General features: G+C 43.3%; 1 protein-coding gene across 3 annotated transcripts in view; it reads left to right on the forward strand.

The window, feature by feature from the left end:
• VAV3 (vav guanine nucleotide exchange factor 3) overlaps positions 1 to 16,994 on the forward strand; it is a 184,597-nt gene that overhangs the window by 137,263 nt on the left and 30,340 nt on the right. For all 3 annotated transcript variants that reach the window (XM_087719208.1, XM_087719209.1, XM_087719207.1), the window contains 2 exons: positions 9,849 to 9,985; positions 13,337 to 13,402. In XM_087719208.1, coding sequence (XP_087575334.1) covers positions 9,849 to 9,985; positions 13,337 to 13,402 — 203 coding nt within the window. The remainder of the gene's footprint in view (positions 1 to 9,848; positions 9,986 to 13,336; positions 13,403 to 16,994) is intronic.

The following is a 16,994-nucleotide window of genomic DNA, read 5'->3' on the forward strand; positions in this document are numbered from 1 at the left end:
ACTTTCCTTTTTAAAATTTAATTGAATTCCCTACTTTATAAATCACCATTACTGTGGAACCGGTGGGCAGTTAGAAAATTTTATTACTAACAAGTTTCAAGTTTCAAGTTTATTAGAATTTGTATGCCGCCCACTCCCAGGGGACTCTGGGCGGCTCACAACAGACAAGAAACATTTCAATTTAAAAATAAAAATAAAAATACAGTATTAAAATTCACATCACCCATTCCATCTAAGCGGGGCTGGATATCAATCAACAGCCCCAGGCCTGCCGGAACAGCCAGGTTTTGACGGCTTTACGGAAGGCCGGGAGAGTGGTAAGGGTCCGGATCTCTACAGGTAGATCGTTCCACAGGGCCGGCACAGCAACAGAGAAGGCCCTCCCCCGGGGAGTCGCCAGCCGGCATTGTCCGGTTGACGGCACCCGGAGGAGGCCCAACCTGTGAGATCTTGTAGGTCGTTGGGAGGTAAGTGGCAGGAGGCGGTCTCTCAAGTAGAGAGATACAAAAGTGGGCGATAGATATAGCAATAGCAATAGCAATAGCAGTTAGACTTATATACCACTTCATAGGGCTTTCAGCCCTCTCTAAGCGGTTTACAGAGTCAGCATATTGCCCCCAACAACAATCCGGGTCCTCATTTCACCCACCTCGGAAGGATGGAAGGCTGAGTCAACCCTGAGCCGGTGAGATTTGAACAGCTGAACTGCAGAACTGCAGTCAGCTGAAGTAGCCTGCAGTGCTGCATTTAACCACTGCGCCACCTCGGCTCTTATAAAAGGTTGACTACCCCTGGTCTAAGGAATTGGAACTAAGTACTTTCAAACCGGGTATTATTATTTTGTAAAATTAGGGTCTTCCGGTTCAATAAATTCAAAATTTCCAAATATCAAGGGTCTCCCTTGGGAATTGCTCCAAGGACTCCAATCACAATTGGAATTAACAGCGGAGTTCTTAGAAAAGAAATGGGAAAATGCAGGAAGGCGGTGTTAAAGGCAGTGCAGATTCCATTGAAGTCAATAGGATTTTTTTGATTGCTTTACTTGAAATGCACATCAGGAGCTTCTGCTCAGTTTTCAGCACTGGCAAAGTTCCATGATCCTGATATTGAGAGCAACTGTCAGCAGTGGTCTTGTTCCGTGCAATCAGTTATGATAAACTACTCCATTTTCCAGGAATATCCAATCTGCTTGAAATTCAGTGGGGGCCCCTCGTATTCGAGATGAAGACGCATGTGGCTCCCCGTCCTGTTTGCATAACCAGCAGTAGTTTCATTTCTTCAGGGCAAATCTATTAAGGAAAATCCTCTAGAGATTTTTCAAGGGATTATTCCCTTTAAATGCAGATGACAGGAGCTGATAAGGCACAAGAAAGCAAATTTTCTTTTTTTAACAGTTTTATTAACACCAGCAACAGAAACAAAAATAGCTAGAAAACATTGCAAATGGAATAAGAGGTGTGATTTAAAGCATATTTAAAAAATAGCATTGCTCTATAAAAATGATTTGGTCTTGTTTTCTTTCCATTTCTGTGAAAATAGATGCATTGTGATCAGAATGCCAGCTTCTAAGGCTATCGGTATCACCAGACTGTTTTAGAGGAAGGAAGATGGAATCTAATTTGCTTTTGGCATCTATGTGATTATGCTTAATTTAATTTTATCTTTTTGTCTAAATATTGGTCAAATCTACAAGCTATAATGGGTTAAATGGTAATGTATTTTTCACAGTCTAGGAGAACATTATTAAAGACCTGTCAATGGCGGTAGGTAGAGGGTTATTACATGCATTCCATTTTTAAGAGATTTGCTTAAAGATAAAGATTCCCCTCGCACATATGTGCTAGTCGTTCTGGGATTTAGAAGCTGCAGAAAAAGCCATCCTCAGTGCTGGGATGGCACCGGTGCCTTGGCCCTGCAGGGAGAGCTGCGAGGTGCCTGAGCAGGGGTTGGAACAGGCACTCGCGCAACCCTCCTCTCCAGCTGGGCAGAGCACTAGACATTGACCCAGCGGTAACCCAAAGGCGCCAAGCCATGCGAGCGCCTGTTCCCCCACCCACCGGCTCCCATGGCTTGGCACCTTCGGGATACCACTAGGTCAGTGAGTGGCGCTCTGCTCAACTGAAGAGGGGGGGGTTGCTGGGGGGCTTCTCATGAGCATGATTACTTCATGGCTGCTGTGTTGTACTGCTGCAACATCGCAACACAGCCATTCACCCCTGAGGCTGTGCCCGTTTCTTTGGGAGCCCGCTCGCAAGAGAACAGCTGCCTGGCAACCATAAAGCAATAAGCCCCCCCAATAATAAGGCCCAGGCCATATTTTTTGGGGGGTCAGAATAAAATAAGACCCTGTCTTATTTTCGGGGAAACACGGTATCAAATTGGCATGTTCTTGGTGGCATGTTCTCCCCAGAGTCTCAGTCACATGATCCAATCAGCATACAACCCAGTTGCTGGATGACTTCAATCTCCACCTTGCAGACAACTACACAAACATCCTTGTTTCCCAGGGGAAAGAATTTTATTTAGGCTACAATACCTCAACTAATCACTACACACACACACACACCCGGCCCCTTTGCTCCAGAGCCGAGGTGGCGCAGTGGTTAAATGCAGCACTGCAGGCTACTTCAGCTGACTGCAGTTCTGCAGTTCGGCTGTTCAAATCTCACCGGCTCAGGATTGACTCAGCCTTCCATCCTCCCGAGGTGGGTAAAATGAGGACCCGGATTGTTGTTGGGGGCAATATGCTGACTCTGTAAACCGCTTAGAGAGGGCTGAAAGCCCTATGAAGCGGTATATAAGTCTAACTGCTATTGCTATTGCTATTGCTATCTGCAGTTTGGCGGTTCAAATCTCAGCGGCTCAAGGTTGACTCAGCCTTCCATCCTTCTGAGTTGGGTAAAATGAGGACCCAGACTGTGGGGGCAATATGTTGACTCTGTAAACCACTTAGAGAGGGCTGAAAGCCCTATGAAGCGGTATATACATCTAACTGCTATTGCTATTGCTATAGGGTCTGTCAGCTCTGAAGCCGTGATAACACAAATCTCCCTAGAAACGACAAAAAAGAAAATGGCCACAGTTCAGCCAACTTTAGGGTGATACAGCTAATAAATTGTACAAATAAATAAATAAACATTACTACAAAAAAATAAATTAGAGGTTTGCAGGCTTCCTCACATTTGGTAGTATGTTATTATTTTTTTCCAATTAATTTTCCAATTTATATAGCCATCTGTCTCTCAAAATAAGTGACTGGGCAGAGTGCAGCGATTATAAAAAATCTCTCGAAAGTACAGGAATCTTATCATGTCGTCAAGAAAACTAGACTTGGTACAGAATTATGGAATGCCAACATATTAATCAGCTCCGTTTCTTAGCAAATGTTAGAGTTTTCTTCCTGTTCCATCTACATTATATTTTTCACTGTGTAGTCCTTGGAATGGCCAGGACTAATAAGAGTATTTATAATGTTGCCTAACTTTAGCAGTATCTCTAGTTTTAAGCAAATTGTTAAAAGTTGTAAAGCTGCCAAATGAAAAGTTGTAGCGCCTTAGACACTAATTATATGATTCATTCAGTCTGACTTCTAAAGTTCAGCTCTTGAGATTTAAGATAAAAAATGGCTCCAACCATTTTCAGTAAGGCTGAAGTGCACATTAATAAACGTTTGTTGCTAGATTCCATGTTATCTATATAATAGTAATGAGCTAGAATGCATCAGTGTTGATGATAAAAGTTTATCTCTTAAGCATTGCTGTGTCATAGATGCACCTGCGAAAAGTCTTACTCCCCCACAGTGAGTGAGGTTTGATTGAACCAGATTTTTGAATTGCGGTTTTGGTTATCTGGTGGGAGTCTATTTCGTAGCCATGTCACTTCTTCCTGCTTCTACCCGTGGTTCCATTATTATTTTTAATCCATATTCTGCAAATTAACGATAAATAATTCAGTATTTAAACGCCTTTTTAATTAGCCTTTAGCTACATTGCTGGTTTAAATGGGTATGTGCTAAACTTGACAAAAGTGTTTAAATGAATATAACATCTTGATTGTCAAGTTCCAAAGAGGTCTTTAAAAAAAAATAGATTTGCAGAGGTAGATTTCTTGCATGGAAGTTTTATATATATACTTGAGAGACCGCCTACTGCCAATCACCTCCACTCGACCTATTAGATCCCATAGATTAGGACTCCTCCGAGTCCCATCTGCCGGTCAATGTTGACTGGCAACCACGCGGAGGAGAGCCTTCTCGGTGGCAGCTCCGACCCTATGGAACGATCTCCCCGTGGAGATTCGTACCCTCACCACCCTCCAGACCTTCCGCACAGCCCTCAGAATCTGGCTATCCCGTCAGGCCTGGGGCTAAAGACTGTAACCCACCCGAATGGTATGATTGCTGTGTTTTTTTTAATGACGTATTGTCCTACGTGTTAAATGTTTGTTTCCCCCCCCCTTTTTCGAGTTGTAAGCCGCCCTGAGTCCCCCCAGGGAAAAGGGCGGCATATAAATAAACTTCTCAAATCTCAAATTTTCAAATATGTATAAAACGAATGTGGGAACACAGAGGGAAAGAAGACACATGTAAAAGAAGAAGAACTGGAAGCAAGTTTTCCTTAGTTAACACTTGTAATCAAAAGGCCCCTGAAACCATAGTGAACGGATGACATCTCTGACTTTACTGCTACCTAACTTTGTAGGCCCAAACCCAACTCCATCATAGGATCATTTCATTTATTAAATTTATAGGCCGCCCAATCCCGGAGGACTCCGTGTGGCTTACAACGAAAGAAGAAGAAAAAGAAAAGCAAAATAATTTAAAAAATAGTTTAAAATTCACAACACACATACGTTCTAATCGGGGCTGGACCTTAACACTAAGGTCAACAGCCCCAGGCCTGCCGGAACAGCCAGGTTTTAATGGCTTTCCTGAAGGCCATGACAGTGGGTAAGGCCCGGACCTCTGGGGTAGCTGATTCCACAGGGTCGGAGCAGCCACAGAGAAGGCTCTTCTCCGGGGGCCCACCAGCCGACACTGTCCAGCTGACGGTATCCGAAGGAGGCCCACCCTGTGGGATCTTATCGGCCGTTGGGAGGTGTGTGGCAGTAGGCAGTCTCGCAGATAGGCTGGTCCTGAGCCATGTAGGGCTTTAGAGGTAATAACCAACACCTTGAATTGCATCCGGAGACCAATTGGCAGCCAGTGCAGCTCGCGGAGGACAGGTGTAATATGGGTGTATCTCGGTACACTCAATATCGCTCGCGCGGCTGCATTCTGGACTAGCTGTAGTCTCCGAACGCTTTCCATGTAGAGCGCATTGCAAATCATGTTGATTTAGAGGAATTTCTTTGGGCCCCACATATTACCTTCAAAGACCTTTATGGCTTGGAGATGAGTTACTTAAGGGAATATCTGTCCCATGAGGTGACTACCATGCCATGAGATCTAGCAGGAAAGGCATGCTTTGGATAGTGTATTTTCGGTCAAGACCCAGAAGGATATCCTTTTCTGCTAAGGTGTCGACCATCCGGGACATCATTCCCCCTTGCATACCTGGGTTGGACTGTTGAACATTCTTTCTCAGAAAGAGGCATTGTTTCTTTTTCTTTAAGGTAGCTGAGCAGACAGCTGCACATGACAGTAGAACATACAGGCATTGTTCAAGGTGTAGAGGAACACCTTGAAACAGCTTGCCGAGACTTGATGAACCATCAGCAATTCCTCAGCCCCAGCATGCCTAAAAAATGAAAATACCTCTGCTAGATGTAGAAAAAGAGGGGGAAAAAAGTCCAGTTAATAAATAAGCATTTGGAAAGTAGCCCAGATTTTTGATTTTAGATAAACACACAGACTAATTCAGGTAGTTGGCCCAAAGGTCAAAAGAATTACTGGGCAATTTATTTTATGATCAGTTGTTAAAAGTCAAACAAACATCTAAAAGCACAACTTTTTATATTAAAAAAAAAATCCCTCCAGCAACTCAGGTGACATCACTCTAACATACTTTATTTTTCAGGTAGTGCGATGGGCATCAAAGGTGCTTTTGACGCTCAGAATTGTTCATAATGTACAACGAAAGCAGTTACTGTGAAAATCCAACAACATCTAGGAAAAACTCAAGCAATTGTATCAGAAACATGGCCTAATTTTTTGACTAAATGTAGGGGGTTTTTTTGGGATGTGAGATGTAAAACTAATGTGTTTCCTCATATCAGGATCCAAAAGCATTATTATTTTCCCCCCTTTTTGCCCTACAATTAGATAATTTTGAGGTACAGCTTTTATAAAGCCACAAATGTACCCAATCTCAAAAGGGATGAGCAGTTACATTGCTGAAAATGACTACCTGTGCCTCCTCTGTTGTTGAAGGCCAATACAGGAAGATTCCCCTACCTGGATAGCCAGTGTCCCGTGACTCTAGTCCAGTGGTGGGTTTCAAATTTTTTTTAGAACCTCTTCTGCAGGTGTGGCCTGCTTTGTGGGAGTGGCTTGCCAGCCATGTGACCCGGTGGGAGTGTCTTGCTGGCCATGTGACTGGGTGGGAGTGTCTTGCTGGCCATGTGACTGAGTGGGAGTGGCTTGGCAGTCATGTGACTGGGTGGGAGTGTCTTGCTGGTCATGTGACTGAGTGGGAGTGGCTTGGCAGTCATGTGACTGGGTGGGCATGGCCAACTTGTAAAATGTGGTGAAACTCACTTAACAACGCTCTTGGTTAGCAACCAAAATGTTGGCTCAGAAACTCTGGCATTTGAAGCACGCAAGTCTTAAAGCTGTCAAGTTACAAGATCCTTGCACCTCTAGCCATTTAGAAAAAAAAACCCCAGGGGTGTTCAAACTTGACAGCTTTAAGACTTGTGGACTTCAACTATACATGGAGGATGGAATTTTGGGGTATTAAATATTATGGATGTTTAGCTAAAACAGGATATGAGGATTTGATGTCAATGGAGGATTTTATAAACAAGTAAATGAAATGCTAGCATGTGGTTATGGACTAAATCTTTGGCATAGTTAAGGATGAAGGATGTTTAAACAACTGTAGTCAACTAAAAGTGGAGGTATGATGATGTTAATATGGTAAACATTTGAGTTAAGATATTTGAATTAGTATGAATTAGTAGAAGAGATGCACAAAAACATGTTGTAACCAGCTGATATACTTTATAACATATACTTTTTTTTTCTTTTTTGTTGTTGTTTTTTTTCTTTTTTTTTTTCCCCTGCCTTGTTTTTTGTCTTTTTTGTGTTTTGATTTTTTCTTTTCCCACTGGTGTGGGCATGTGTTGTTTATGTAACAAAAAAATAAAAATTTTCTTAAAAAAAAAAAAGACTTGTGGACTTCAACTCCCAGAATCCCTCCTCTTGCTCTTCATCTTGATGATATCCGGACGGGCAGGGGGAGGGAGCTGGAACCGGTTCTAAACGGCACGGTAGATTTGTGGAACCTCTTCTACAGAAGAGGTTAGAACTGGCAGGAACCCACCCCTGCTCTAGCCACATAGAAATAACAATGCAAGGGCTTCACCAGTGTCTACACTGCAGAGACATTTGTATTGGCTTCCTCTCACCATTATTGCATAAAGATTCAGGGCACGGAGGATGATTCTCTACCTCCTTGCTGCTTCCAGACACTAATTTGGCTACAACATACTGGTACCATGTGGCTAGGTTCTGTGCAGCAGTGCTTAATGTCCGTCAGATGATGCTCTGTGCCATAAACTAGTCTTAATGACCTCATCATAGTGTTCTATAGTGCAGTGTTTCTCAACCTTGGCAACTTGAAGATGTCCGGACTTCAACTCCCAGAATTCCCCAGCCAGCGAATGCTGGCTGGGGGATTCTGGGAGTTGAAGTCCAGACATCTTCAAGTTGCCAAGGTTGAGAAACACTGCTAAAGTGTGATAGTGTGCCACGTACTAACCTTCATGCTAATGCGCATCTAATTCTTCCACCACCCCTTCTTTTAAACTGTTCTTTTTATATTATATATACTTTCTGTTTTGTATCTTTTAGGTTTTGTGTTACTGTTATTATTTTTAGAGTCCCTTGCATTTTCTATGCTCTTTAACCGATGGCGCCCTGCCCTGCTAACGCTGGTTTTTGATCGTCATAAAGATTTGATTTGACTGCCTTCTCAAGAACATAGTGAACTGTTGACAAAAGATTGATTCCTTTCCATTTGAAACTATACCGGCTGCTGTTTTATGAACTAGGCAACAGCCTAAAGAAAAATGTTTCCTTGAAGCAAGTCAAAGAAGTGCAGAAGGTGCTTGTATGAAAACACACCCTAGACCAGGGGGCAGGGGGTGTTCAGATTTGGCTAGCGGGGCCACCTGGAAACAGCAAAGGACCGGCCCGCAGTGACTATATCAGCAAAAACTGAGCTCGGGCGGGCCACGGATGACCCTCCCGAGCTCTGTTTTCACTGACAGAGAGTTGCAGGAAGCTGTTGCAGCCGAAAAGAACAGCTCACGAGGGCCCTCCTGAGCTCCATTTCGCAGACAAAGAGTTGTAGGATGCCGTCGTAGCCGAAAACAAAGCTCGGGAGCTGATTTTCACTGGCAGAGTCACCACAGGTGCCCCCGACATGTTGAGCTGGCCACACCCACCCTGGCCCCCTCAGGTCAAATGCAATCCTGACGCAGCCCTCAATGACATCAAGTTTGACACCCGTGTCCTTGACTTTTTAGACATCTTTGACTTCACTGTATCCGAGTCTCTGGTGGAAGAAAAGTTATGGGTAGTCTTTGACTTACAACAGTCCATTTAGTGACCCTTCGAAGGTACAACAACACTGGAAAAAGTGACCTGTGACCATTTTTCACACGACCATTGCAGCGTTCTGCATGGACACGTGATCAAAGTTCAGATGCTTGGTAACTTGGTAGAGCCGAGGTGGTGCAGTGGTTAGGGTGCAGTACTGCAGGCCACCTCAGCTGACTGTTATCTGCAGTTCAGCGGTTCTAATCTCACCGGCTCAAGGTTGACTCATCCTTCCATCCTTCCGAGGTGGGTGAAATGAGGACCCAGATTGTGGGGGCAATATGCTGACTCTGTAAACCGCTTAGAGAGGGCTGAAAGCCCTATGAAGCGGTATATAAGTCTAACTGCTATTGCTATTGCCTTTGCTATATTTAGGATGGCTGAAGTGTCTCGGGCTCCTGTGACCCCTTTTTTGTGACCTTAAGACGAGAAAAGTCAGTGGGGAAGCCAGATTCACTTAACAACCATGTTACTAAAGTGATTCACATGACAGCTGTGTCAAGAAAGGTCCTAAAATGAGCCAACGTTCACTTAACAACTCTTTTGCTTAGCAACAGACATTTTGGGCTCAATTGTCATAAGTTGAAGACCGCCAGTATTTAAACTTTTATTAATTTTTTCCCCTTGATATTTATGAGCCGAACCCTCTGTTTCTATTTCAGAAATTGCTTTCAATTTTAGCAATAGCAATAGCAGTTAGACTTATATACCGCTTCATAGGGCTTTCAGCCCTCTCTAAGCGGTTTACAGAGTCAGCATATCGCCCCCACAGTCTGGGTCCTCATTTCACCCACCTCGGAAGGATGGAAGGCTGAGTCAACCTTGAGCCGGTGAGATTAGAACCGCCGAACTGCAGATAATAGTCAGCTGAAGTGGCCTGCAGTACAGCACTCTAACCACTGCGCCACCAATTTTCATTTGTATGCAGTTGAGTGAGAGAAGGGAGAGCATAAGTTAAAAAAAAAAGTCCTTCCATTCAGGAAGCAATATCAGTGATAGAAAAGAGGAAGTTTATATGAGATAATACAGTGATTTAATTTTTTATCGCATGCAGATTACTCATTTTTTCTTGCTTTCTCAAAAGGTTTACCAAAAATGCAAGTGATTAGAAACTACACCGGGATTCCCCAGCCAGTTCCACCGGATGGTCCTCCGTTAATCATCCAGATTGGAGACATCATTGAACTCATCAAAGGAGAGGCACACAGCTTATTTTGGCAGGTACAATCCTGTTTAATACTCAATTTGCTTTCTTTATCTGGTGCTTTCTAGTTACTTTATTCTTCATGTATGCATGCAGTCTGTGCGAGACCTCCCGGGGGCACCCGAGCCCCCCCTGAAGCACCCCCACACTCTGGGACTCCGTTCACTTAATGACCTGTGATTCTTGCTTAACAACTGCAACTTGGAGTGCCAGGATTTCAGTGGTTGAGCAAAGTAGTCACATGACATCTCACATAATGATCACTTCATTCAGCGACTGACATTCCAGTTGTAATCATAATTCAAGGACTACCTATAAGGATCTTTACTTGTGCCTTTCTTAGGTTTTACTTTCTGTTCTCTACATTTAACCAAAATATTAAATTAGACCAGAGGTGGTATTCAGCAGGTTCTGACCAGTTCTGGTGAATCGGTAGTGGAAATTTTGAGTAGTTCGGAGAACCAGTAATTACCACCTCTGACTGGCCCTGCCCCCATCTGTTCTCTGCCTCCTGAGTCCCAGCTGATCACAAGGGAGTGGAGATTTTACAGTAACCTTCCTCTGCCACGCCCATCAACCCATGTCCCACCAAGCCATGCCTTGTCCACCAAGCCATGCCCACAGAACTGTTAGTAAAATTTGCTGAGATATAGTGCAGTCCACCAGAGTACTGAACCAATTGAAGCTTCTGGAATAGCAGAATACAAAGAGCACATTGATGTTGATTGATTTGATTGATTGATTTAATGAATTTATAGGCCGCCCAATCCCGAAGGACTCTGGGCATCTGTCAAACTGATGGCCCGCGGGCAGGATACATCACTTGCAGGCCACTCCATGTCTGCAAAGGCAAAAAATGTTGCGATATGTCACAATCCAGCCCATGATGCAATGGAGTTTGACACCCATTTAGTAGTCCATCTGGACATTCCTAGTATGCATGTGCCATGATTTGGATCTCATTTTACTTCAGGAAGATATGCAGCTGAGATATTACCATAACTTATTAGACAGACTCCTGGATATTGCCTCAGTGGAAAACTTGAGAGAGATACTATCTTTTGCTTCAAGGAGCAACTTTTCTTAAGCAATATCTAAACTCTGCTTGAGAGACAGGAAAGCATCCTCTAAAAAATGGGCTTCCTGTTTCAAGATTTCCAGGCAATCAATCCAGTATAAAAAGCCACTGAGAAGATATGAAGGGTTCCACCACAAAACCGTGTTCGACTAAACCGCGCTCGACGAAACCGCGTAGCTGACGTCATCAACAGGGCGACAACAGCGCGGAGACAGAAGCACGCTGTAAACGCTAAACCTAAAATTAACCCCTAAACCTAACCCCCCTAAACCTAATCCTAAACCTAATCCTAAACCTAACCCTTAACCTAACCCTTAACCTAACCCTAACCCTAACCCTAACCCTTAACCTAACCCTAAACCTAACCCTAACCTTAAGTTGAATCGGCTTGCTTTCAAAGCGCTATTTAAAGCACCCTTTTTTCTCCGCGCTGGCTGTTGTCGCCCTGTTGATGACGTCAGCGACGCGGTTTAATCGGGCGCGGCTTAGTCGAGCGCGGTTTTGACGGGTGACGGATATGAAGAATTGTACACTTTTGCTTCATCTCTAAAGAGTGATTGTCCAGATTATTTCAACCCTGTAGTTTATGTATAAGACAGCTTGGAAAAAAAGGAAGCAAAGGATTCTTGTAATGAAAAACTGTCACTGGATTAATTTCTTTGTGTATTTGCAGACGGATGGAAATTGGCCTATACAGCAATTGTCCATTTCTGGAGAATCTAAAGCAGACATCCCATAATCTCCTCTTTTAAATAGGGGGCACGTTTTGTTTTCCCGAGGGAGGATTGTTACTTTTTAAACTAAGTTACCTTTAATTATCTCCCAGCTGAAAGTTGTGACCCAGATTGAGTAAAAATCAAGAGGACTAATGATGAAATTTATCACTCCAAGTAATCTATCTGCATCCTCTGGCATCACATTCTGAAATTGATCCAGTCACTAATGATACAAGAGAAGCCAATGCAATCATTGTTACAAATGGGCTGTTAATCTTTAAAAGCCCGAGACATCCAGGAACACAACAGGGTTGCAGTATTTTTCCTTGTTCAAGGATCTTCTAAGCTTGATGATATTTGCTTGTAGGATTTCCATATCAGCAATGCTTTTTTCACTGGGTCCGGTGGTATTCAGCAGGTTCTGATCAGTTCTGGAGAACCAGTAGCCAGTAGAAATTTTGAGAAGTTTGGAGAACTGGTAAATGCTACCTCTGACTGGCCCCGCCCCCATCTATTCTCTGCTTCCTGAGTCCCAAATGATCGGGAGGGCATGGGGATTTTGCAGTAACCTTCCCCTGGAATGGGGAGGGAATGGAGATTTTACAGTATCCTTCCCATGCGGTTCACCCACAAAACCGCGCTCGACTAAACCGCGCCCAACTAAACCGCGTCGCTGACATCATCAATAGGGCGACAACAGCGCGGAGACAGAAGCATGCTGTAAACCCTAAACCTAAAATTAACCCCTAAACCTAAACCTAACCCCCCCTAAACCTAATCCTAAACCTAATCCTAAACCTAACCCTAAACCTAACCCTTAACCTAACCCTAAACCTAACCCCTAACCCTAACCCTAACCCTAACCCTAACCCTAACCCTAACCCTAACCCTTAACCTAACCCTAACCCTAACCCTAAACCTAACCCTAACCCTAACCCTTAACCTAACCCTAACCCTAACCCTTAACCTAACCCTAAACCTAACCCTAAAGCTAACCCTAAACCTAACTCTTACCTTAAGTTGAATCGGCTTGCTTTCAAAGCGCTATTTAACGTGCCCTTCTTTCTCTGCGCTGGCTGTTGTTGCCCTGTTGATGACGTCAGCGACACGGTTTAATCGGGCGCGGTTTAGTCGAGCGCGGTTTTGTCCCATGCCATGCCCACCAAGCCACGTCCACAGAACCAGTAGTAAAAAAATTTGAATCTCGCCACTGGGCGACCTTGTATAGTGCTAGAACATTAAGGAGCAAAAGTCTCATTTGAGAGCTACAGGTGGGCATCTATCCAGGTGGCATGGATTGGCCATAAACTGATTTATTCATCCCTAACAGAGATTACTCAAAAAATAGACCCAAAGTAGGTGTCAAACCAATGTAAATTTTATAATTTTATCCCTACAGTAAGAAAACCTTCAGAGTTTCTATATTAGCGATTAGTCATTCTACTCTAAGCAGGTATTGAACATGAATGAATTATTCATCAACATTTGGCAAATCATAATGTGCAAGTTTAAATTGCTCTGAATATAGATGGCATTTGTATATATTTATTTATTTTTCTGTTGTCTCTCTGTAGGGTAGAAATTTAATGACCCAGGAGCTTGGTTTCTTTCCAAGTGATGCAGTAAAACCTTGCCCATGTGTAAGTAGCACTATGTAATTATGTTTGTCAGAATGATTGCTTTTACAAAAAGGGCTACAGCTAATTTGCCTGCTTCTTACTAAGTTTTTTTTTTTAAATTAATTTTTCATGATGCAATAACTTATACTGTGTGTGGTGGTGTTGGGGGAGATTGAAAGCAGTCTTAATTTTTATTTAAAAAGACAATTTTGTGTTGCTGGTTACTAGATTTGAAAGTAAAAGTTTGAAGGAAATCAGCTTAAAAATTGGTTTAACTGGTGAGGATTTAAGTAACAAAACTGTTCAATTTTCAAACACACACACACATACACACAGAGTTTGGTATAGTGGCATCAGGTCAGAAACCAGGAATTTGGGAGCTCTAGTTCTGCCTTAGGCACAAAGCTAACTGGGTGACTTTGGGCCAGTCACTTTCTCTCAGGCCTAGGAAGAAGGCAGTGGCAAGCTACTTATGAAAACCTTAAAAAGAAAAAATGCAACAACTTGTGCAGACAATCTTCAAGGATTGGACACACTTGAATGGAAGAATACACACATGCATGGAGAGAGAGAGAGAGAGAGACAGGGAGACAGAGAGAGAGAGACAGAGAGAGAGACAGAGAGACAGAGAGAGACAGAGAGAGACACACAGAGAGAGACACAGAGAGAGAGACAGAGACAGAGACAGACAGAGAGAGACAGAGAGAGACAGAGAGAGACAGAGAGAGACAGAGAGAGAGACAAACAGAGAGACAAACAGAGAGAGACAGAAAAAGAGACAGAGACACACACAGAAAGAGAGACAGAGACAGAGATAGACAGAGAGAGACAGAGACACACACACACACACACACACAAACAGAGACAGAGATAGAGAGACAGACAGAGACAGACAGAGACAGAGACAGAGAGACAGAGACACACACAAAGAGAGAGACACACACACAAGAGAAGGACAGACAGAGACAGAGAGAGAGACAGAGTGAGACAGAGGGACAAAGAGAGAGAGACAGACAGAGACAGAGAGAGACACAGACACACAGAGACACACAGAGACACACACACAGAGACAGAGAGATAGACACACAGAGAGGGACAGAGAGAGACAGAGAGAGAAAGACAGAGACAGAGAGAGAGACAAAGACAGAGACAGAGAGAGACAGAGAGAGAGACAGAGAGACACAGAGAGAGACAGAGACAGAGAGAGACAGAGAGAGAAATAGAGAGACAGAGAGACAGACGGAGAGACAGACGGAGAGAGAGACAGACAGTGACAGAGAGCGTCCTCATTTACCAACCATTCATTCTGTGACTGTAGGTTGTGAAGGTGTTGAATGCATGGTACTTACAACTGGTCCTTAAAGTTCCAGTTGTAACAACACTCCCGTAATTGTGATCTTGGTGCTTGACAACCAATGACTCTCTCACTGGCGACAGTCGAGTTGGGAGGAATGCAACTCTAGCTGTTTTCTAGTCTTGTCCTACCATCCTATCTGGTCCCATCCAGTGGTGATCATTACATTTCTCCATCCTTCTCCTGCAATTTTCACAGGGGTCTCAAACATATGACTCAACCCCTGCCAGTGTCTCTGTCACTAAGCATTATGGTGCATCTCAGATGGGATTTTTCTTTCAGACTGGAATCAAATCTCCTAATGTCCTTTCTTCCATTTAGCCTCTTATTCCTTGATTGTCTCCATGCTTTCCAACTCACTGAGACAATCCCACTGCGTGGAGACAATCATAGCTACCTCTACCAATCTTTTCTTCCTAACATTCTCCTTTTTTCACTTAACCACAAACGATTCATTATTCCCCGTTGTACAATCCTGCTGCAACATATAGCAACTAAAATTAATACTGTCTAAATTAATGAACTCCATATTTAATTCAGGTGTAATCAGGGGTGGGTTTCTCGCCCCGTTCCAACCGGTTCGGTTGGAACGGGGCCGGCAGCGTCCTCGTGCACGCGCGCAGTGCACGCATGCGTACTAGCGTCTGTGCGATGCTCCAGCTGCTGCAGCTGCTCCAGCTGCTCCAGCTGCGGGACCGCCGCGAACCGCCTGAAACCCACCCCTGGGTGTAATCATACTTTGAGGTACAGAGACATTATATATAAACTAGCGAAATTATTTTTGCAAGGGAGAAGTTTAGTTGTAAAACTTGCAAGAACCCTAGTATGAATAAATATCAGTTCCTAGTATATTAGAAGTGCGGGGTTACTAAAAAGATAAATTGATGTTTTACCACTCTTCTCTTACAAGTGAAGTCCATTTTGACAAATGATAACATTTGGAAGATTCTGAAACATCCATCAAATCTTCAAGGCACCATCACTTTTTACTATTATTATTAAGTAACAACACTTACATCTAATCCATAGGGAAGTGCCCAGAAACTGCACAAAATACATACATCAGAAGGCACAAACAATAAATATTAAATGAAAAATGGATGAGAGCCTAGAATATCTACAGCATGGTGCGTTCTGAGATAATACTGATAGGCATTTTTCTGACAGGGGTTTGAAATATGTGCCAAGAAGACATTTTCATATTGTATGAAAATGGCTCATATTTACTAACTTTCATTCTGTTTTTTATTGTTGTTAATAAGCATATGAAGTCTGTTATTGCTCATTTTCGCACAGGGCTTTTGTCGGGAGACGAATCCTAAGTTAAAAATGATTTCATGTGCTTGTGCTGTGGCCTGATCAAAATATTATTTATTTATTTATTATTTTATTCATTTTTTTCCACATTTTTGAACCGCCCCGTTCTCTCTATATATATGTGTTACACTATATCTTCCCTAATCCTTAACAAGGGAAAGGGCATGAATAAAATCAATTGGGATTATGAGTTGTAGCCATAACAATTGGTGCCTGATGGGGCCTGTGTGGTGGAGAGCAGGTGGCAAGATGGGAAAGAGTTGTGGAAGATGGAAGTGAAGATTCTTTCTTTTCAATTCCAACACCAGTCATTGTCAACCTCTGCTACGCGGCTGCTTTTCAGCTGCCATTGAGGGGGGGCATGGTATTTGGGCAGGGAATCATTCTGTACTGGAGGACTGTTTAATTAGGGAGTTAGTCTCACCATCTCTTTGCGCAAGCGGAAGGAAGGGAGCTTCCCACCAAGGCCAACTGTCCAGCATTCCATCCTGGACAGTTGGCCTTGGTGGGAAACTCCCTTGGTGATGATTTTCGAAGATGTCTCCCACCTGTCAGTTGGGTGAAATATGATTGAACTATGGACTGGGGTACCAAGGGGGAGGGGGATTGAGTCTTGTATTGATATCTATTGCTTTCGTGCCTTTTTTATTCAGATTCAGCTTTGCTTCGCTTCTTTTCGTTTGTAGCCAGTAAAAGTACACTTAATTCTGAAATATGGACTTGAGTGGTTTCTTTCTTGGTTATTAAATGAAGGGGCAGTGACAGTCATTCTACAACAATAGCAATAGCAGTTCGACTTATATACCGCTTCATAGGGCTTTCAGCCCTCTCTAAGCGGTTTACAGAGTCAGCATATTGCCCCCAACAATCCGGGTCCTCATTTTACCCACCTCAGAAGGATGGAAGGCTGAGTCAACCCTGAGCCAGTGAGATTTGAACCGC

The sequence above is a fragment of the Thamnophis sirtalis genome, unplaced genomic scaffold (genome assembly GCF_051295495.1).
Source record: "Thamnophis sirtalis isolate CommonGarterSnake01/CBP01778 unplaced genomic scaffold, rThaSir2_p1.2 scaffold_7, whole genome shotgun sequence".
NCBI classification, from domain to species: domain Eukaryota; kingdom Metazoa; phylum Chordata; class Lepidosauria; order Squamata; family Natricidae; genus Thamnophis; species Thamnophis sirtalis.